This window comes from Lissotriton vulgaris, chromosome 7 (genome assembly GCF_964263255.1).
Source record: "Lissotriton vulgaris chromosome 7, aLisVul1.2, whole genome shotgun sequence".
Classification (NCBI taxonomy): Eukaryota; Metazoa; Chordata; class Amphibia; order Caudata; family Salamandridae; genus Lissotriton; species Lissotriton vulgaris.
In genome coordinates, this window is record NC_141695.1 from 1193989987 (window position 1) to 1194014216 (window position 24230).

At 44.3% G+C, this 24230-nt stretch overlaps 1 protein-coding gene across 1 annotated transcript in view; it reads right to left on the reverse strand.

Annotated features, from left to right (window-relative positions):
* LOC147703147 (integrin alpha-L-like) overlaps nucleotides 1–24230 on the reverse strand; it is a 546902-nt gene that overhangs the window by 148349 nt on the left and 374323 nt on the right. The window contains exons 14-15 of the mRNA XM_086931681.1: nucleotides 7462–7665; nucleotides 6733–6854 (exon numbers count right to left, since the gene is read on the reverse strand). Coding sequence (XP_086787807.1) covers nucleotides 6733–6854; nucleotides 7462–7665 — 326 coding nt within the window. The remainder of the gene's footprint in view (nucleotides 1–6732; nucleotides 6855–7461; nucleotides 7666–24230) is intronic.

A 24230-nucleotide genomic window follows, 5' to 3' on the forward strand; every position in this document is an offset into this window, starting at 1 on the left:
CCCCATTGTGATACATGACTGGACTCTGTAGGCCAAAGGGAAGTGAAACTGCACTCTAAGGCAGTTGTCTCCCTATGTGTATAATAAAGCGTCACTTCAGACAAAATAGTAAACACAACAGTAGTCTCCTATGCACAGCCCACACACGTGGCTGTACACATGTTTACATGTAACCAGACATGAGCCCCTTACACGTGCTGCCTCGCAGGGGCCTTATCTTAAAAGGCGGACACTGGCTGTAAGTACGTGTAGTCCCTTGCCATGTGATTAACATGGGTGAGACATGTAGTGAGACTCACCCACAGAAAAAGGTCCAAAACAGGGTGATTCAAAAAAGCTTAAAATTTGGGCGTACTGAACGGTATAACCCAATTGCCAAGGCAGTGTTAACCACTTTTACAACACATCACTTTGCCTTACCGCAGACTGCATTATTGTAAGGGAAATCCACAATGGCACAGGCCTTCTGACCTTGGAAGGAGCTCATGTGCCAGGGGAGACCTGAGTCTGTCCCTTCCTCAGATCTCACCTTAAGCTATGCTATTAATGGTCAATCTTCTTTACTGTACCTTTCAAATGAATGAAGTTCCTGGAACCACCCTCTGCCCATCCTTCCTGGTCTGGTATGTATCACATTTTCTACTCCCAGACCATCCTGTCACCAGGCCAAAGTCATTGCGTCTGCTCTGGGAGCATTTTTCACTTCTCATTAACATCAAGCAATGACAAGGCAGCTGCTGGCATGCTAATGCAAAACAGTCTCCAAGAGCTTTAGGCAGGAGCTATAGAAGTCACTTGTCCTAAATATGTACTTGTCCTAAATATTTACTAAAATTCTAACTTCATCATTGACTTTGGATTTTTAATAAATATTAAAATAGAGGTTGAATAATGGTTCAAGGTTGTCCTAAACCACAAATAGACAAATTAATATTTAAATCTGTAATGTTTTCATTGGACTGTCTGAGCCTTTCACAGTGAAAATAGCATTGTGGGTTTGTCACTGCAGGGAAATTGTAACATGAATTAGACTACAAATTCACAAAGCCAAACAGGCGAGGAACAAGATGCATGTTTGCTTCCTAGACTTCTAGAAAGCTTTCGATTCCATTAAAAGAAACCTGCTTTAGGCAAAACTTGTGAAATAGAGTTTTCTAGATAAATTGTTTAAAGCCATTATAAGCCTTTATTCATTTAATTGAACCCAAGTTAAAATAAATAACAACAACAGCCTAGCGTGAAAAATATCAATAAACAAAGGACTAAAACAGGGATGCGTCTTTGCGCCAATTTTCTTTTACTTGAATGTATCAGACATTGACATGACTCTGAATAACTCAAGTGCCTGTCCTCACAAATGGAATGGCCAGTGAGCAATTGTTATTTGCACATGACATGGTCCTCAATAGAATTGGCCTCCAACATACTCTAAGGAATGTATTCCATTATTCCAATACCAATTAGAGATTAATTATGAGAAAAACAAAATTCTATCCTTTGGCCTACAAAATGGCAAGGCCATTACCTGGAATATAGAGGGGCAGTCTTTGAAATCAGTATCCTCATACAGTTACCTTGGGCTCACTCAACACAAAACAGGTGACTATAGAGCCCATTTGGTGGCATTAAAAAGCACAGCGACATCACTGAGGTTTGCACTATTGAAATTATCAAAAAAACTTGATGGGTCATCAATGTTGCCCCTGTGAAAAGCACTAAAAGTGAACTATCTGCCATCTTTAAACTACTGCATGGAAGCATTTCTTGATAGAACTAACACATGCTTAGACCTGGAGCAAAGTAAAATGTTTGTATTATTTTTTTTTAATATCCCTCAATCTTCAAACTCTGTATAAATCTGTCTAGAATCCAGCTTAATTGACCAAGATATCAGAGTCAATGGTGATCTAGTAAAATATTGGTTCATTGTGAAACACGCAGATCCAAAAAGCTTCAGAGGCATTCTATGCAAAGAATTTGGCAATATAATAATTCATGCTAAAACAGCACAACGCAAGACAACAGGAATACATTTTTAAAGGGTTGGAAATGGTCAATCCATGGGATCAAGAGATTGTAAACTTAAAGCATAGTTGAAGAAACACATTTCAATACAGTCCCATGTCAGAGAACGCAGAAAATGTGCTATATGGGATCACTCCTTTTCAGCCGCGGTGCGTCCATTGGGGCGTAGGGGCATAGCCCCACAAGCCCCATGGACGCGCTGCTGCAATAAAATAAACTGGTGACTGTTGTTATAAAAGTTCGAGCGAGCGCCGCCGGGAATCCGGGAAGCACCCGAGTTATCCAGGAGTGGGGAGTGCAGGGGGGCTGGTCTGGAGTGCTACGCAGCTTGAGTGACAGTCCACGACCATGTGACGCACTCAGCTGCAGCAGCAGACAGCCAGCCAAGGTATCCAGCGCGCAAGTGATGCTTGGGGCAGAAACTAGCCCGCGCATGCGCATCAGTGTTCCCCCATGGGGGGTGCTTGTTTAAGCGGGCCGCAGCCCCCGGCTTTACAAAGGCGACACAGGGCGTGCATTCATGAGCCCCCCTAGCCAATCCTGGTGCTGCTTGCAGCTCCAGGATTGGCCGGTCACCGCAGGGCAATCCATTATTGGATGCCGCACGTGGGTGGTGCACACACACTGCATAATGGCCAATCACTGTGTGTGACTTCATGTAGTCATGCAGTGATTGGCCATTTTGCGGTGCGCGGCGCTGCTGACGTGCCTCTCTCTACTCACCAGTCGCCACCAGTCGCCTCGTGTGTGGACCATTGAGCCAGCCTGTGTGTGCCCTTTCTCGGACTCGAGACTTACTGGTACTTTACTAGATCAGCAGGACAGGTATATTTTCATTTCATTTACTAAAATTACTACTGCACTTAAAATGAACGGAGGAAAAAGACGGTTTATATTGGAGTAACACTGGTGTGCATGAGGCATCTCTACTCGTACCCTCGGGGTTCCTGTAAGGCGCCAGCTTTTTTTGTTAACTGTCGCCTGGCAGAATTGTTCAGAGGAACGAAGTCTCATGTACTCCCGTTTTCTGCAGCTCTTGCCAGGCAGGTGCAGTGACTAGTGAGTTGGGCCATTGATTTCGCATACTTCCGCCTTCGTCCTGCATCGCCTCCTCCCGAGGCGCCAGTTCAACCGCTGACATTACACATTAGGCCCTAAAATCATCCCAGAGCAGACTCCAGATCAGGTGGGCAGGTATAGGCGAGTAGCGCACGTCACCCTGAATGCCGATATATGGAACCACCTCCTTAGACCTGCGGCACCGCATAAACACCATGCTAAAAGATGGGACCCATTCTACACAGCTGCGTCTGAGAGGCTACTCCCAAACTCGGATTTATTAGTGCGTCCACCGTCAGCCGAGGACAGGTATCTCTCGAAAACGTTCGAGTCGACAATCACATACATGCTTCGCCCTTTACAGAGATCATTGCTCAAGTCTAGCCTTTGACGCATGCTTTAAAAGTTTTGGTTTAAAAACGCGCACATTGTCCTTTAAGTCCCTGGCACACTTAAGGAAACCCGACATAATTGCCAGGGCTGGTTTCCTTTCCCAGTCCGGCCCTGCTGCTAGGCATGGTGTGGTAGCTCACTGTCCTATGCAGACAACAAATTATCCGTTGAAATGGCCACAAAATTCTCACAGACATGCAGTTTTACTGATAAACTGCATGCCACACAAATGATAATGAGTAGAAATAAAGTTTCAGAAAATATAATTTGCACTTCACGATGGAAGGTGTCTTGATTTGATTCTATTAAAATCTTTGTTCCAATCACACTTCGGAATTACAAAATTATGTGCTTCATTTGTGCTTTCCTAACAGCAGATATATTTTGCAATATTTGTATAGTCAATGTATTTGTAATTAAATGTTGGTGCATCTCATTCCTGAACTTTCATGAACATGAATTCTTTCGTCTCACGCGAGATTGCACCCAAGGGTAAACATTAATTAATTGGATTCAAAATAAGGTTTGGCTGTGAAGCTTGATGGGATCTATGTTGGTTCCATTTCTTGTGAGTAATGATGAACGAATGGCATATTATGAGGTTGGAAGCCAAACCTATGCCAGTTGAAATGTGCAGCATCACACATCTTTGCTGTTTTAAGTTTGGGTGGACTTCGTTTTTTTAAATGCACTGTGTGAGCTGTGGCAACCGGTGTGTGTATGCGTGAGTGCGTACGTGTGGTGGTGCTGCACTCGTGTTGAGCCACGCGGCGCGGGTTCTCTCCTCATGATGTGTCTGTATTCGCGGTTTTGAGTGTAGCAAGCCAGGTTGGTTCTGTTGAGACAAATTGCAGGATTTCGGTTTAGTGAGACCCGCTCAGGGCCTGGGTGCTGCTGACAAGACCTGGGGAGGGGTGGGGGTGTTTGGAGCCCAGTGACTGTGAAAGACCGGGCAGGAGCACTGTCCTGCCCTGTCGGGCCCTGTCATTAGGGGGTCAGAATAGCCTGGATGGACTGCAGCTTTGTGTACAGGAGAAATGTGCAATACGTAATGGGGAGCATTCCCCGGCCGCAGCATCTGTGCGCACACATGGGCGGCGCAGTACGTAAAGTGCCTAGACGACAGTGCAGCCCTTAGATCACCAGCCGCTGCGTGTAGAGCAGAGAGGCAGTGCTCAGAGAGGTGCAGCACCTACAGAGTTGCAGTACATTGTAGGGTTCAGCACCTGTTTGGTATTGTTTAGTTGCTTTCGTACATATGTACACACCCGGAAGTGCAGAGTGTACTTTGTGCAGTTCACAGCATGAAACCTCAAGCCTCCACACTCAACAAAACCTTAGTCAATCAAGTGTATGCAGCGTGCTATAATCTATAATTGGGAAGGTGGTGGGAGGTAATCACCCTTTATTGAGCATCAGCCAAACAGCGGAATTAGCAGTGTGCATCAGTTAGGGGCAACTTGGCATGTTATTATACATTTTTAGCTAATTCAACCCATCACTTGTTTACTGGATCCTTCCAAGTCCTGCCTCTCTGTAAACAGGCCTTTAAATCTTATCTGGTCACGTTTGCTGTGCATTGAAGACAGAGCTCAAATGTCACTCTCTGTCTTCCAAGGGAGTTTGGTGTTTAATTTCTTACTCTGACTTCAAAGTGATAGAAATGTTTTTATGTGACAATCCTGCACAGTGCCCATATGAGACTAGAGGGTGTAGGATGTTATTTTTTTCTTGCACCCAACAAACATTATCTGTGCTGATGTTATATCGGAATTAGGAAAGTACAATTGAAGCACATTTTCTTTGTAATTCTGAACTGGGATGAAAACAAATATTGGAATATGATCAAAACACATCATTACAGTAGTTGATGACATTTCGACACATTATCGTTTGTGCGCAGTAAAACTGTATGTTGGTGCGTGGTTCCCAATGCATTGTGAAGGCTGTTTCCCAACTGCTGTGCAACTTCTTCTACTCTTAGAGCTGAGATTTTCATGAAAGTCTTATAGTCTTAATTCAGCACCTGAGCGTAATAGGACGGAATGCATGAAGCTCTGTGGTTATACTGAATAAGCAGCTACCTATGTTATGTCATCTATTAATGTAATAACTGCACTTTCACAATTGCTTTATTAACCTTCCTGCTTTCTCAAATTCTCAAATTTGCTTGAAAATGCACGATTTTTCTTCTTTTTTTTCAAAATTTTCTTGGGGGGGGTAACCCCCAAACACCCCTTTTGGGGTTCGGGCTCGCTTGCTACGCTCGCTCGCTACGGTGCAGTATGCAAATCCCTTTGCGCCCCACCAATTTCAAATGTCACCCACCTCCCCTGCTCCTTTTCAGTAAAAGAAAACTACACAACAAATTACTTCTGCGCATACCATGCTGCATCTATTTTTGGCCTTGAAGGAAAAAATATTTGCGACTTCGATCTGGTCTCTTTTGATATAGGAGAAATCAAATGAGTATGGGAAATTAAGAGGACCTCACTAACATGTAGGTTTTGCAACTATCACAAGTAAAGAGTTTCTCAAATTGTATTTTACTGCCCGATTCTATCTGCAAAGTGTGGAATGTTTTTAATTACTCAATTAAAGAAATATGAACCTGCACCACAGCAATATTTTATTGTTTTAACTCCACAGTTTTTGATGAATAAAATGGAACTTGAAAAATGACAACTATTAATTCCAGAAATAAGTGTATAAACTACAAAGTACCACATCCTATGTGCCAAGTAATCATGTATTGCCTTATTGTATCTCTAAACATGAAATTGACCAGAGAACTGACTGCTCCTTTTCTTTTGTAATACATTGAGTGGATCTAAGAAGACAAAGCCCCTAAAGCGCTTTATTCTTTTATTCAAGCCATGTCTTCCTTGTCATACTAGTGGATGGCACAATACGTGCTGCAGTGTACAGCTGACATTTAACTTTCCATGTCATGGGTGTAGTTTCTATGGCATTCCATTAGAGTTAAATATGCCAATCCAGGATAAGCCAATATCTGCATGTTTTAGGGATCAGAGCACATACACTGGGCACTGGACAGTAGTGTCCCAGTGTTCACAGTCCAATAAAGATAGCACTCAAATTCAGCAAACATGAAAGTGACCATGCAAAAGGGGATATTTTCTCATACTCCCTACCGAAGCTACTTCACTGAGTTTGCGGTATTCCACCTATAGAAATCCTCAACCACCCATCCGCCTAAATCACCCACTGCTGGAGGCACACAAAGGGTCTTACCTTAGAATGACCACTTGTCCACTAGCTCCCACGGTGATGTCTGTCAGTCTATCTCCATCAAGGTCCATGATCCCATGTAGGGACTGGCCAAAGAATTTCAGACCTGGTGAGCCACTGATTCTCTGCCAGTAACCATGCGTCCATATAAGAAGAGAAAAAGCAGAGGAAGAGCGAGGTCAGTGTTATGTTGCACAGAAACACCACTCAGTATTTCCTTATCAGACAAAGTAATTGTAAGGAGAGAGGGGGTTCAAAAAAGCATGCCACGTACCAGCATCATCTCCATTAAACATAGGAGAGAAGTCTTGGTTCTATTCTGGAAACTTAAAACTGCGTACCGTCAACGCCACTGGCCCTCACAAATGGGGACTTGCCCAGACAGAGAGGAGATTTTGAAGCTTGTGGTTTAAGCTTCTAAGTGAGGTGCATGCCTACTAGATGAAGGCAGAGCACTGAATTTCAGAAATGTCAGTCACCCAGAGGACCAGCGGAAGCACTCAAGGTCTACAGATCCTGCATTACCTTGAGAATATTCATCACAGGCGATAATCAATGCTGAGATGTTCGACAGTCCACCATTAAATGATAGCACAGCTTAGCAGGACAAAAACATAGTTTGTGCCACTGCATTTCCTACTTGAACAAGATGGCTTCTCAAACCTGCTTCCCTCAGGCAAGACAAAAACCCCAGTCCCTATATGACATCTTCTATACCATCATCCCCCTTACCTGGCTGTAGGAGGGATCAACACCTCCCTTCCGACCATGAAATATGTACACCGCACCCTTGCTCTCATTCTCCAGAGGAGCCCCAATGGCAATGTCCGTGAACCCATCTCCGTTTAGGTCTGCCAGTGTAGCTATTGCGACACCAAACCGGGCAAAGGGATGTCCCACTTCACCACGCAGAAAAGAGCGACAAGAGACCATGTCCTGGAAGAGAAGTTGAACAATTGTGAAGTCTGCTCATGAAATCTCATCTGCAGTGTAAGCCCACCTCATCCCTCATCAAACAGCAAGCCTAAGTGATTATCACATTCACTAGGAAGGAAAAAGAAGATTTTACATACTCATTATCAGACCAAACAAGTATAACCTGGTGAGGATATACATACACATCTGAAATTACCTTTTATTCAGAGAATATACAAGACTTTTGTCTATCAGGGAGTAAAACATAAGCAGAAATTAAGCTAGAGAGGATTTTATTCAGACAAAAAAAGATGAGAGATGAAATGCTCGGCATCCCGTCTATCATTTGTTGCTGTATGATTATATTCAGAGACAGGACTTTGCACTGAGAGAAAGGTAAAGACCCCTTTACCACTACCAAAACACTTTTCCAATAGGCCTTTCAAGTGATTTTTGTGGAGCACAGTCACTAAGGTCTAATGGGGCCCCTCTCTAATGCATGTCAACTCACCCTCATTTAGAAGGTGTGCCTTCTTTTGAATAATAAATACCATCCTAAAAGATGACCTGCCTCATAGAATTCAGCTAGGTCACTCTCTTTGCAAACCTGCATCAGCCTCAAACATGCATTTCTCTCCGCCCAATTTAATAGAATCGATCTCGCTAACGTGTAAATATGCCCTCATTTGAGAGATAACTAGTTGACAGGTATGCTGTCTGTTGTGTGAGCACCTTCTTTAAAATAAAAACAAAGTCCTGCAAAACATTCACAATGCAGCTTCAATTCAAGGTATCACATAGTTACTACTAATGTTACCTGCCTCATCATAAATGTATCACAAAAGAAGGCCAAGCCTGCTTCTTAGGTTTAGCCTACCAGCATTGCCTGGCTGTCCAAAAAGCCATTGTCAGATTTTCAAGATCCTTTAGTTGGTTTATAGCTGCTTATTTATTACATTGGTTGTCTTTAATGTCACTCTTATTTGCTTGTTTCTTATTCGATGACTTCCTTGTCCATCTTATGGTTGTCCCTCCCATGGAGCATACCCTCCATACTTGTGCCCTACCATAGCTCAGCCTCAGGGAACTACTTTTTTTTCTGGTTAAGCACTCCACACGAGTGCAAGCTTTTTCTAGCTATCTCTCTTGTCTGCTTTTCTCTTCCCATCAAGTTCTATGTTGCTCATTAGCCGGGATTGTGGGCCTTCAGGCATCTTCGATACAGGCTATCTTTACTGGGCCACTTCAGAGCCCTACAGAGGTTGAAGATTCGACATCTGCCGAAAGGAATTTGTATGCAGATCAAATCAGCTTGTCAGAGGAAGCCAAGACAGAGATGGCATGGTGGCTAGACCACATGGATTCCTGGATTTTTGGCAACTCCCCATCATTATGAAATTGAATGCCAGCAGATGGGCCTGGGGAGTGAGATGTGACCCAGTCTCCACAGGGAGTCGATGGTCGAAGTCAGAGCTAAATCACCACATAAATTCTCTAGAGCTTCTGGTGGGTTCTTTTGCAATCATAAGTCTATTCCTCTCGAAGATAAACTATTGCATCCTGGGGAAGATGGACACCTTATCAGCAGTGTGATATGTCAACAAACTGGGCAAAACCAAATCCAGTTTATTGTGATGGGTAAGGATGTTTTGCCTTTTTGCCTTCTACATCGAATTTCAGTCACCGCAGAATAGTTTCCACATCAGAAGAATAAAATAGCAGATTGGCATTCTTGTTATCTCATGGACAAAAGTGACTGGAAGCTTCACCCAAAGATCTTAAATTCCCTCAACAGCCTTTGGGGTCCCTGCAAAGTGGACCTATTTTAATTCCGGGTCAATTGTCATTTACCTTATATTCTTCAGTTGGTGCCCGGATCCGAGGGAGCAGGCGACGGATGCCACACTTTTCCCTAGGATTGGTCTCAATTCCAGGGATATGCATTTCCCCATTTCATAATGATCCCCAGAGTCCTATCTCATGTCATGACAGCAGAGATCGTTCTAGTGACTCCGATGGGGAAGACACAGTCATGGTTCCCTGTGGTTCTAGAATTTCTACCAAAATAAATCCCAGTTTGTCATAATCTATTTTTGGACCCAGTGGGCCTTCCTCATCTGTTGATCCTGTCAGGGCAAATCATGTTGGTGGCGTGGAAAGTTTCAGGGACAGATGGAGTTTGCCAAGCGTTTCGCATCAAGCTCCTTTCTACACCAAGCAAGCCTGGTATGCAAATACCCTTAAACGCTATGCTTCGGCATGGAGGAGATGGTGTGATTGGTGTAACAAACGAAGTGCTGATCGTGTAGAGCAGACTGCTGTCTGGCGATTAATTTCTTATCAGTCTTGACAGATTTTAGGGTGGCTTAGAGATCGATAAATAACTTCAAATCAGCAATATCTGAAGGGCACCTTATGGTTGTGAGGAAATATAAATTTTTTGGTCATGTTATGTTCCCTAGCGCGTACCCCACCAACTCCATGTACCAGCTTAAAGTGCATGTAACTTCCCTCCTGTACCAGCTATGAAGACGCAAATACATTTGCGTCCAACGTTAACTTGTCCTCTTTCAGATCCACCCTGAATGGATTATATAGTCCGTTCCTAAGTATGCTATGCCACCGTCTTTTTGTAGTGTACTTTACATGTTTTTCCTGCTCCGACAGAGTAGGCCCTGCATTCCTGCCATCGAGCCTCTTTTCTGGCTTCTGACTCTGACAACCTCTGCCCAGGCTACCTCTGTATCCGTGAACTCTGACTTACTTCCAGCGCGGCCCCTCGCGCTCAGCTCAGCCTGCTTTCTGCCAAGACTGACTATAACCTTCGAGTTATCTGTTCCGCTCCTCGAGAATGCATTCCTGTCTACTAGCTTCAGTAAACATCCTCCCCAGCTGCAGAGCCAAAGGGCCGACCTGTCCCAGTGCAAGTAATTCATAGCCTCTGTTACCATGCTCCCATAGAAGGCCCCGTGCCCCACGCTTCTCATGTAGACACTTAGGCGCTTATACACGCATCCACAGTTAGCATAGAATAGCTTCTGCCCTAGAGACCTTTCCATCCAGATAATATGGTTCCTAAACATCAGATATCAGATATGATAGAAGTACAAGTTGATCTGACATGCCAGACTTCTGTCTCTTTCCGTCAGTGTAAATGTCAAGTCCCCTGCACCCCGTCAATCACACGTCATGCAGCTGCGCGCGCATCCAAGCTTCCGATTTCTGCTGACATTTCCACATTTCTGCTTAGCACCACCCCTTGGTGCCACCCACTTGCGTCACCTATCAGTGACGTTTCTAGCACACGCCTAGTTCACGCCTCTTGATTACGTACTAGTACCACGTGTATACTGTTATCTTGTCTTCTCTCAACTGTTACGCCTCCTGCACTATTACTTATGATGTGAATTAAGTATATAAGCTATGTATTGTTAATAAACTGTAGCGCGCTCATCTATCCCTTCTGACACCCCTGTGGTGTTCAGAATCCGATATCCTGGTCACGACCATTCCTTTATGAGGAATAAAACCCTTAGAAACTCTAACACCACGGACTCTGTCTTTTTTCATCCGATCTGAGTTATTATTGATTAAGTACTTACCTGCATAGAAATTAAGAGAGTAAATTAATTATTTACGTCATTTTGGCGCCCGAACAGGGACCCCTCCCCCACCTCACGCGCCGGTTGGTGCGTTGCAAGCTCTGTCCCCTGCCATCAGTTAGACGGAACCTACGCGTACTGGCAGGATTTCCTGCATCTCCCTCTGGCCCACGGAGGTGACGAAGACTGCGATCAGTGCCCAGACGAGGCGGTGAGGAGTGCGGAGGATCCCGACCAGAGCCTAGCCGAAAGAAGCAAGGTCCGAGGTGTCAAGAGGCCCACCAGGTTTCCGAAGTTTTCCGAAGTTTTCCGAAGTACCGAGTCGAGTCCAGTCAAGTTTTCCGAGGCCTTCTGTTTCCGTGCTTCCCGGTGAGTACCATTGCTGGGACGTATCTAGACGGGTTTGGGTACACAAGTCCGGTCTGCACTGTTTTTAGGCAGTGTATCTGTACTGTTTAGCAGTATATCTAGTATTCCGAATTTCTGCACTGTTACACCAGTGTATCTGTACTGTTGAGCAGTACATCCAGTATAGGGGGTAGTCATCTATGTCTCTAAATGTCTTCTTATGTGATTAATGTCGTGGTATGAATGTGACCGTTTAATGTGCATTTTTGTGTTTCTTGTATAAGGTAGCTGTAACCAGTATTAAGTAGTAAGGATTGAGTATTCAGTGATAAGTAAGCAAAATGCCGTTTTTCAACAAGTTAAAGCAGATAGGAACTAGGAAAGGGATACTGGAGGAAGAAATTCCTATTCCCCCTAGGGACACTCCAGGTAACTTTATGTATCATAAACATGGCATAGATGCCATATTGTATCTGGACTTATGGGCCGATTACACCAAGCACCTAGACGAAAGACACAGGTGGCCTGTTACCGGAACATGGGATGCCGAGTGCATCATGAAGGTAGAAGAAGTATTATGGAAAAAGAAAGCTAGACAATCTCAGAAAGACGCCATAGAATTTTGGCGTAAGGAATCACATAAGCGTGCTGAGAAAGCACTCCGTAGAGAAGACAGACTTAAAGAATCAGAAAAGGCCCAAGAAAACGAATTAGTTATTGAAGGGATCCGAGTAAAAACAGAACAAATAGACCGTGCCCGAAACAATCTTGTAAACGGTATGTATCTTGCAGCCGAGGGCACATCTGAGGCCCTATCAGAAATACCGAAAAACTTACCACCACCATTAGTTCCAACTAAAGTAATGCATAAGACTACTAAAGACATATTCCTAAATTCTTATCTAGAGGATGTAGCACCAGCTTACACCAATTTGCCTGTTCGTGCCCTGCCTACTGACAGGGACGGGGTGGCACTATGCCCCCAGATCATGTTCCGCCAGTACCGCGACAGACCTCCCCCGTTCCGCCAGCTCCGCCACTTCCCGCACTAAAAACTGACCTGCCGAAACCACTCCGACCTGATCTTACTAAACGACAAATTCAAGTTCAGATCCAGACTCCGCAGGGAGATAATGCCCAAGCATCCGCGTCAGGAGGTGCGACTGCGGGTCTTCGGACCCCGCCATTAACACGCAGATTCAATTTCAGGGACACGCAGAGTCCTCTCACGTTCCAGTCTCCCCACTAATAAGAGAACGAGACAGGCCTGAAACAGATCAGAGTGAATTAGATGCACTGAACAAGTGGGGTCAAAATATAGCCGATGGAAAACATGACAGGGGGGCTTGCATAGCCAGTATGTACAAGAAAATTAGAAAAGCAGTGATAACGGTACACCAGAAAGGGAATGACAAAGCTTCCTCCGAGGAGGAAGAAGAACCTGAAGAACCAGGAAGGACTACAGATACTATAGCGTATGTAGGTAAGGGAAACTACCTTAGGAAAGGCATCCGTCCGGAAAACAAGAGAGTTTTTCTCTCTGCTTTAACAAACCCGAATTCTTCTGAACATCAGTTCCAGGAAACTGATAAAAGGCTTCGAGACCGAATGGGGTACCATGTACTGAATTCTATGGATGAACAGGAACTAGCTCGGTCAGCCGTGTTATGGGCCGAGAATCCAGACATATATAATGATGATACGTTAGCGCAGACATTCTTGAACCTCTCCCCAGACGAGCAGAAATTAGCAGGTGTATACATGATTCAGCACCTCCTCATCAAGTACAGGAACCATCATTCCGATCCAGGTCCCTTACACGAAACATTAGAAGCACTACTTATGGATAGATGGAGAGGTTTCAGTACCAAGTTGATACAAATAATTCTAGAACAACGACATAAATATAACACCTTCATAAGCTCCGAATATGTTCCGGCCCCACCTCCAGAAAGGAAAATGTACCACATGCAATGCGGTAGTGGCATTGAAAGTCAGAACCCCTTACGAGAAGTACACCCAGTTATGGGTACGGATCACACCTTGAAACGTGTATATGTGCACACGCCACTAACTAAGTTAGAACTGTTAGAAATGAAGAAACTAGTTCCGTGTCATGATAAAGACCCTGCAGGTTTTCACAGAGAGCTTAAAGACATGTTGTTAATGGGGGATTACACGTATGATGATATCATGAAAATGTTGAAGGTACTGTTGCCCACGGGCATTTACGAGAAATTAAAGGAAAAAGAATGGGAGGTGGGGGACACAAAGATTGCATGGGCAGAAATAGAAGACGAAGAAAGCAAACGGGTCCCAGGGTTAGGCCTTGGGGACAAGACTAAAGCATTACCCAGATTAATAGTACAGGTTTTGCCAAGATTATTGACAACTAGAAAGGAAGATTGGGACGCCATCTCGTCCTGTAAACAGAAACATGATGAAGATACTAGTGACTTCTATTCAAGATTCGAGAAATGTTTCATTATAAATAGTGGCCTACAACCAAGCAGCGAGTCATATCCACACCTTTTTGTATCAAAACTAGTCGAGAACTCCCTACCATTAGTCAAAAATAGAGTGTACAAAGTTGAAAGCACTTGGCAAGCAAATACGCCATCCCAGATGTTACAAATGTTACAATATCATCAGAACAGAATTAGAGAAGAACAAGATCAGGAACAGAAACGTATGAAAGACACTAAGATGAAAATGTTAGTAGCTCAGACGGTCCCAGCCGACGGTCAGAGAAAAGGTGGGACCCAGACAAGTCATACTACAGCTCCCGTTAAGGGGACATGTAATTACTGTAAACAGCCAGGTCATTACGTACATGAATGCCCAGTCCTGAAACATAACATTTCAACAGGTAAAACTAAAGAAAGACCGCATCCGCCTAGACAAGATCAGGTCCAGCAACAGACCTCACAAAATGTACAGCCAATGCAGAATACACAGCCTATGCATGCTCCATCCCATACAGCACAGACAGTAGCAGTACCACAGCCACAGCCCATTGCCGCGACTCAACAAGTTTCACAACAGATGTACCAGTATGCCCAATCTGCATATCCAGATTACCCCCGATATACATGAAACAGCCTAGAGAGGGAAGGTGGTTTGCCTCTTATTGAAATTCCTGTAGAACAAGAAGGTCCTTATGTACACAGTCACGTATTGGGAAAAGACAGAAAGTTTTTAATTGACACAGGGGCAAGCCGCACCACAATCAGTCATAATGAAGTCCCAGGGGCACCCCTCTCAGGCTCGCAGAATGTTTCCCTTGGGTTTTCAGGACAGCCTATTGTAAATGAAGTATCGGAACCAGTACCTTTGGCTGTGGGCCCATTATCACGAGTTACAGATTTGTTACTTACGAACTCATGCCCAGAAAATCTGTTAGGAATAAAAACACTGAAGGCTCTAGGAGCTATAATATGCTGTTCCCCGGAGGGAATTAGACTCTTTCTACGGGATTTCAAGGGTCATTATGTTTTACGAGAATTTGATGTCAGATTGAAAAATGTACCAGATCACCTATGGGCAAAAGGCCCAGCTGACGTAGGTTGTATGCATATCACTCCGTACCGTGTTACACTCAAGACAGGAGTTGTTCTACCCAGAATCAGACAATACAAGTTACCACCCGATGCTGTAGTGGCTTTACTGAAAATCATTGAAGAGCTCATTGCCCAGGGAGTGGTCGTAGAGACCGACTCTAATATCTGTAATTCACCCATCATTCCAATTCTTAAACGAACAGACCCCAATGCACCGCCAGTATATCGGCTGGTGATTGATCTTCGAGAACTGAACAAATGTATTGTACCACAGTACCCTGTGGTCCCCGATATCTCTTCCCTATTGACTGCCATTGATTCAGAAGCAACGTTCTTTACTGTAATTGATCTCAAGAACGCTTTCTTCAGTGTACCTATTGATCCGGAGAGCCAATATCTCTTCGGATTCAGTTTAAATGGACGAAGTTTCAAATTTTCCCGCGCACCTCAAGGATTCACAGAAAGCCCCAGCATCTATAGTCAAGCACTGAAAAGACAACTAGATTGTATTCAAATGCCAGTTAACACCGCTTTACTGCAATACGTCGATGATCTACTGATCACCGCACGAAGTGAGCCCGAATGTGAACAAGCATCATTGACAGTTTTACATTTCCTGGCCGACAAGGGACACAAGGTGTCTCCTTCCAAGCTACAATTCTGTGTTCAGCAAGTTGTATACTTGGGTCACTTGCTGTCCAAAGTGGGGAGACAGCTCACTCCCGATCGCATTCAGTTAATTGTAAATATGCCACGACCACAGACACAAAAGGAAGTGCGGGCCTTTATAGGCCTCACCTCGTACTGCAGACAATGGATTCCTCAATATGCATTTTTAGCTAAACCACTCATTCAGTTAACGACGCAGGAGGCAGCAACTTCGATTGCCCTCCCTTGGACTCAGGAACACACACAAGCCTTTGAGGAATTAAAGAAAGCATTATGCCAAGCACCAGTTTTAGCGACACCATGTTACAGCAAACCGTTTACACTTTTTGTTACAGAACGTGACGGCACAGCATTGTCTGTCCTCACTCAAGATCAAGCAGGTTCACATAAGCCTTGCGCTTATTTTTCAAGTACATTGGATTCAGTAGCCCAGGCACTCCCTGCGTGTTTAAAGTCAGTAGCAGCAACAGCGTTAGCAATAAGACAGAGCGATTCAATTGTTTTAGGCCATCAGTTAACAGTACAAGTTCCACACTCTGTAGAGGTTCTTTTAAACAGAACCCAGACTCAACACTTGACTATAGCACGACTGACAGGTTACGAATTGACACTATTCCAGCCACACATAGAAATCAGACGCTGCAGTATCCTGAACCCAGCAACACTGTTACCTACAGTTATGACAGATCCAGCTCCGCATGATTGCATAGAGATCATTAATGCAGTAACAAAGCCCCGACGAGATTTAACAGATGTTCCTGACACTTTATGTGGATGGTTCATGTATGAGAACAAGTACAGGAGAATTAGTGGCCGCGTATGCAGTGACCACTGAAACCGAAGTTAAAGAAACACATCGTATTGATACACTGTCTGCTCAAGCGGTCGAGCTCATCGCTCTGACCCGAGCCTGTATTCTAGCCAAGAACAGAAATGTTAACATATACACTGATTCCCGTTATGCGTTCGGAGTTGTACACGACTTCGGCATGTTATGGCAAGAACGAGGTTTCCTGACCTCTCATGGTGCCAAGATCCAACATGGCCCTCTCATTCAAGCATTGTTAGAAGCAATACATCTGCCTTCAGGAATATCCGTCATGAAGTGTAAAACACACACTAAAGTCACAGATTCTGTTTCCCAGGGTAACGACCTGGCAGACCAGACAGCAAAACATACAGCACTGACTAACACTCAGACAATTGATACGACAAAGACAATAGGACCGACACATTGTATGACAGTCAGGGATCCCACACTAGATGTTATCGACATTCAGACACATGCTACTCCAGAAGAAATAAAGAAATGGATTGAACAAGGAGGGATCCAAACGGATCAAGGTTGGGTGACGAAGGGAAAATCTACATGGTTTCTCCCTGACTCTATGGTTCAAGTCATGATAAATACAGCACATAGCCCAGCACACCTAGGAGAGAAAGCGATGTTAGACAGTTTACAAAATCTCTGGAACAATAAACACTTACGAGCAGCAGCGAAACAGAAAGTGCGTACTTGCATGATCTGTTGTCAGTTCAATCCAGGTAAAAGTGTCCCTGTAGAGCAAGGTGGATTCCATCCTCCCGATCACCCTTTTGAAGTCCTCCAGATGGATTATATCCAGATGGACCGTTGTCGAGGATTTAAATATGTTCTCGTAGTTGTCTGTGCTCTGTCCCGCTGGACCGAAGCATACCCAGTCCCAGATTACACTGCTCCGACCACTGCCAAGCAGCTGGTTCGTGAATTCTTCCCACGATATGGCTTGCCTCGTGTCGTGTACTCAGATAACGGTCAGCCATTCTCATCTGCATTAATGAAAGAAGTTTCTTTATTACTGGGATACCAGTGGAAGTTCCATTGTGTCCGACATCCCGAAGCCGCAGGCCTTGTAGAAAGACATAACCAGACACTAAAGATCCGCCTTGCCAAAATATGTCAGGAGAAAGGGGTCGACTGGATAGTCGCCCTGCCAGTGGCACTATTCTACATGAGAATGGTCGCCCATTCGAGATCAGGGCTATCTCCGTACGAGGTGGTCTTTGGCAGACCACCGAATATGTGGGGGACGCCCATTCCGAAAAAGATTACTGATGTTGATTGTAATATGTTGACAGATTACCTTGCCTCCTTGATGTCAGCACTCCAATCATGTCGTTCACAGGTTGCCGCAGCCTTCCCTGACAACACTGATGTAAAGCCACACGACGTCCGTCCTGGGGACATTGTACTAGTGCGCAATTTTGATAGAAAGAGTCCGTTGGAGCCCCGCTGGAAGTCCCCGAAGACCGTTCTTCTCACCACGAGGACGGCCGTGAAAATCGAAGGAAGAAAGGGGTGGGTTCACACGAGTCATGTGAAAACATTTTTTGGACTGAAACCTGATCGAGACTCGTCCACCCCCACCAAAGACTGTGTCGAGCCAAAAGACTTTACAGAATCTGAACGAGAAAAAACTCCTCAAGAAGAGTATCGCATGAAACTCCGATCTAGCAAGTCAGACAGTTTAATTGTTTAAGTCCTCCCCTAGGTGAATCGGTTAAATAGTTTCTGACATGTATCCCCTAGATCGAGATAGAGAGAGAGAAGCCAAGAAACGTACATACTGTAAATCACTTCGTAGTCACTGTATAGTGACACTATTAATCATGTTTATTCTGAGTATTTTAATTATTGTTGTTAGCATCGTTTTACCTATCTACTACCCTATTTTCAAGCGTGAACAATCTGTTTATAATGTATCTGCTGAACACACTTTTAGTGAGTTACCTCCACATGAACTTTCCTACAGACTTGCGCTGCGCAACAACACATTCATTAGTATGCTACACCATTCTCATCAAACTAACAATGCTACAAATTGCTGGATATGTGGCCGACTCCCTCCCTACCAGAATTACAAGGGAGCTCTGCCCCTCTTTCCGTACCCATTCACTCACAATGGCTCTTGCGGAGCATGGTTTAAAATAATTAATTCCTTAGATCCTGATATTGCTGTTTTCGATGGGGGCTGGGTTTGGGGAAACCTGAACTTAGTCCTGCTCGACGTCTGTTTCCCTGATAAGGAGGGACTCCCCACTAGAACAGGAACTGATCTAGAAAATGAAGTATATGGATTAGGTAATTACACAATTAGCCTTATGATTCTTACTGTTGAATCCGAAGACACGCCAATTCTACCCATTATGTCAGTATTGCCAGTTACTGGTGAATTGTGTATCAAGAAGAAAGGTTCAGTACACTTAGGCCATAGTAAATGCACTACTGTGGTCGAATTCAGTGATCATGGAAAATCGTCCTTTAAAGCTATTAGTCATTCTTACTTTGTTTGTGGTCATACCGCATACATACGCTTACCTCCAGATTGGGATGGTACCTGTTACATTGCATTCCTTCTGCCACCTGTTTTCCTAGCTCCCCCTGATTACCATAGAAATACCAATCTAGTGAAGAATAGACCCAGAAGAGATATCCCACTTGTCGACTACACAGAAACGGCATGGGAACAGTACACCGATTTTAATAAAGGATTCTTTTTCTTTTTAGGACCTGTTCAGAATAGTAAATTAATACGTAGATTAACTAGAACACTTGAAGCAGTAGTAAATGAAACTGCCTCCGCCTTAGGTAACTTAACAGAAGAGCAGTCCGCCATGCGGGTTGTTGTCCTTCAGAACCGTCTTGTTATTGACGTCATCTTGGCAGATAGAGGTGGAGCCTGTAAGGTCATCGGGTCAAGTTGTTGTGTTTTCATACCACAAAACGCACCATCTGTATATCAAGCTATCACCCGTCTCCATAAAATTGCAAATCAGATACATCAGAATCCAGGCACCTGGACTTGGTCCGGTTGGTTCTGGACAACGTTAACAGCTTGGGGATGGAAGATCCTATCCTTCCTAGGCATTGGCCTAGTCCTAGTATTCAGTTGCTGCCTGTGCCTACAGTGTGGGCCAGCGATTTGTGGACTATGTGCCACCTCTTGTATTGAACATTCCAGTTTTCTCTCAAAACGTAAACGAAAGAAAGAAGAACAAATGATGTTACAAGAACAAACTGATCGATTTATGAGGATCGATATATCATGAAGGGTCCGTAGGGAACAAGGAGGGAATGAGGAAATATAAATTTTTTGGTCATGTTATGTTCCCTAGCGCGTACCCCACCAACTCCATGTACCAGCTTAAAGTGCATGTAACTTCCCTCCTGTACCAGCTATGAAGACGCAAATACATTTGCGTCCAACGTTAACTTGTCCTCTTTCAGATCCACCCTGAATGGATTATATAGTCCGTTCCTAAGTATGCTATGCCACCGTCTTTTTGTAGTGTACTTTACATGTTTTTCCTGCTCCGACAGAGTAGGCCCTGCATTCCTGCCATCGAGCCTCTTTTCTGGCTTCTGACTCTGACAACCTCTGCCCAGGCTACCTCTGTATCCGTGAACTCTGACTTACTTCCAGCGCGGCCCCTCGCGCTCAGCTCAGCCTGCTTTCTGCCAAGACTGACTATAACCTTCGAGTTATCTGTTCCGCTCCTCGAGAATGCATTCCTGTCTACTAGCTTCAGTAAACATCCTCCCCAGCTGCAGAGCCAAAGGGCCGACCTGTCCCAGTGCAAGTAATTCATAGCCTCTGTTACCATGCTCCCATAGAAGGCCCCGTGCCCCACGCTTCTCATGTAGACACTTAGGCGCTTATACACGCATCCACAGTTAGCATAGAATAGCTTCTGCCCTAGAGACCTTTCCATCCAGATAATATGGTTCCTAAACATCAGATATCAGATATGATAGAAGTACAAGTTGATCTGACATGCCAGACTTCTGTCTCTTTCCGTCAGTGTAAATGTCAAGTCCCCTGCACCCCGTCAATCACACGTCATGCAGCTGCGCGCGCATCCAAGCTTCCGATTTCTGCTGACATTTCCACATTTCTGCTTAGCACCACCCCTTGGTGCCACCCACTTGCGTCACCTATCAGTGACGTTTCTAGCACACGCCTAGTTCACGCCTCTTGATTACGTACTAGTACCACGTGTATACTGTTATCTTGTCTTCTCTCAACTGTTACGCCTCCTGCACTATTACTTATGATGTGAATTAAGTATATAAGCTATGTATTGTTAATAAACTGTAGCGCGCTCATCTATCCCTTCTGACACCCCTGTGGTGTTCAGAATCCGATATCCTGGTCACGACCATTCCTTTATGAGGAATAAAACCCTTAGAAACTCTAACACCACGGACTCTGTCTTTTTTCATCCGATCTGAGTTATTATTGATTAAGTACTTACCTGCATAGAAATTAAGAGAGTAAATTAATTATTTACGTCAGTTGAATGGAAACCAATTGGTGAACATACCTTGATATGCAACCTCATGAGAGGTATTAGGGTGTGAAAGCTGCCACAACCTAGGTGTTCAACTTTATTGGACGTAAATGTAGTTCTCAGGGTTTTTGCAATAATGGACAGACAACAGATATTTATCATGTCAGCAACTCTCGGCTAAACATACGATGTTGCTATGTTTGATTTCCTGCAAGACAGTATCAAATGTCAATTCTCTAGACCTTTCAGGTAGAGTATTCGCTCCTAAAGGAGTTTCCTTTGCTTTACTAAATGTTCATAGTTCCATTCCTTATCGGTTTCATATCTAGCCTTCCCGAACAACACAAATTTGTATGTGGTAGACGGTCTGAAGGAGTACGTAGCATGTACTAGTGAGCTGAGGAAGGACTCGAGAGGTCAATTGCTTATTGCTTTTCAAAAACCTTGTAACCTGTGGCAGTGACAACGCTAGACAGATGGATGCATTGGCTTTTAACAGAAGCAGGTATAGATGTCTCGAATTTGGGGCCCACTTAGCTAGGGGAGCAACAGCACTAAAGTCATATGCCTTAGGTTTCCGACTGAAAGACATTATGAGGGTGGCAGACTGGTCCTCATAATCCACTTTTAAAAATTTCTTTTGCAAACCAATTGTGGATGTTGCATCAGTGGTTGTAGCATAGCTTCAAACAGCTTTGAACAAGACTAATCAGAGCCTTCAATCCATACATAGAATTTTTAAAAATCTAGCTTTCAATTCTATTAAGGACAGGGAAGCAAGAATTATCCCACCCTGACATGATAACATATGGTTGTAATCGGGAAATTGTGGTATGATGTTATAAGATATCATATGCTGTACTGTTTTGTTATGTTTCTACCCACTCTATGTTGTAAAGTTACTCAAGTGCACAACTCAAGGGAGCAGGGGTTATGGCTTTCCGTTTTTTGTTTGCAGGAAACTATCAGAAGCATAGCTGAGATGGAATTTCTCAATGCAGGAGCAGGTTGAAGATTATGACCAATGAGATTACTTCCACTCCTTTTTGATGGACCCAGGACACCGCACATGGGAGGAGATGTTCTTTCCGGCTCTAAATGGAAGTTGATATGTTCATTGTTGGAACAAGTTGGTCCTTGTTCGAACTTTGGACACGGTTAAGCTAATTTGAATGGTGGTTGAATGACTGGAAAAGATGTGTTATATCAATTATAAATCTAACAACAGGTAGGGGAAGAAATGGATCAAATTATGGTCCAATAGGGCTAAGATTACCATTCAAAGAAAAGAGAATGGAAGGTCCAGCTACAGTCGGAGCCCCAAAGTATGCGAACAAAAAAATGACTGAGCTGTTCCTGGAGAAAAGGAGAAGGAAAAGGAAACGGTCACTAAGGTAGAAGGGATAGTACTCAATGGAGGACTACCCTTGGGTATCCAATTAGTTGGATATAATGGCCTCACACACCCTTGCGAGTGTCATGCTTCATCATCGGTAATGCTCCTCGTTGGGCAGGCGATGCAATGCCCAACGGGCTCACCTCAAAGAGGGGCTCTTTATCAGAGATCTTTTATCCAACTGCCTATGGGTGAAGTGTGGGTGAGGGGCCAGGTCAGGATAGATAGTGTGGGTGAGGATTAAATGTGGCACAAGTTACCGGAAAACAATTTTATTCTGGTGGTCCTCTGCCGCAAGTAAAATCAGAAATAGTCTGTGGTTGCTGGAACTAAGGTTTCCAAGGAACGTGACAGAACTAGCGTGCAAGTGGTGTGGTCAACATGTGGTCAACATGTTTCTCGCTTCAAACAGGTAGTGCAAGTCTTGTACTGTACTTAAACTCATACTATTATAGGCCATGTTTTGTTGATAGTAGTTATTCATTAGGTCCTGAAGAATCGCAGTCAATGTACTAAAAGCGAGAAACATGTTGAATGGAGGGATCCCCTCAGACAAAAAGGACTGGCTGGTCATGCTAGACTTGAAAGATTCTTATCTGGTGGTCCCCATCTATCCACCCCATTGAAGGTTTGTTCAATTCCTTTAGAGATCACAAATATGGGAGTTTAAGGTCCTTCCCTCCGGTTTGTCGCCTGCCCAGTGGTGCTTTTCAAAGCTCCTCAGACCAGTGTTGCCTGACTGCAGGGCTGCAGGATTAACATTTATTTGGAAACACATTTCACATTGCCCAGGACAGGGATACACTCATGCATCAAGCCCAGATGGCAGTCCAATTAATGGAGGACTTGGGTTTCGTTATCATCAACACCAAGTCAGACCTTCTGCCAAAGCACAGGATGGATTTCCTCAGGTTCACAATCGATACACTGGCAGTGACCCTGTAGCTCCCCATGACCAAATTCTGAGTGATTGAGCACCTTTATATCATCCAAATGCATCTCCCTATGCTAGCTGGCATGGATAGTGGAGCTTTTGTCTTCCTTGATCTAAGCCATTTTTCCTGTACTGTTGCACTACAAGGCACTGCAATGGCTGAAGCGCTATCATCTTCAAAGAGGAGTATCTTATAGGAGAAAGAAACCTTGACAGAAGAGGGCAGGACGGAGATGAACTGGTGGCTGAACCAGACAGAGACATGGAATGGCCGACTGATTTGCGGATCGGCCCGATGTGGTGATTGAATCACATGCCAGCCGCTGGGGCTGGGGTACCTGCTGGGAGAATGACTCAACAAGGGGATGTTGGTCCCAAGAGGGGCTCAACCTACATATAAATTGCCTTGAGCTGCTGGTGGATTCCTTAGCGATTGGCAGGCTCGTGAATTGATTGAGTGAGGTGTTCTATTTCATTGAGAATGGACATTTCAGTGGTACAGTTTGTAACCAAACTAGGGAGCACAAGATTGAGGACTCTGGTGGATATATCCAAGGACTTTTGGCACTACTGTCAGGACAACGAGATTTTGATATCAGCAATCCACCTTCTGGGCACTGCCAACTCAGTGGCAGACCGGAACTCACGTATTCTGGTGGACCCCAGCGACTAGAGGCTTCTACCTCCGAACTTTTATCTTCTTTGCAAGAAATGAGGCTTGCCAATCAGGGATCTGTTTGTCTTGA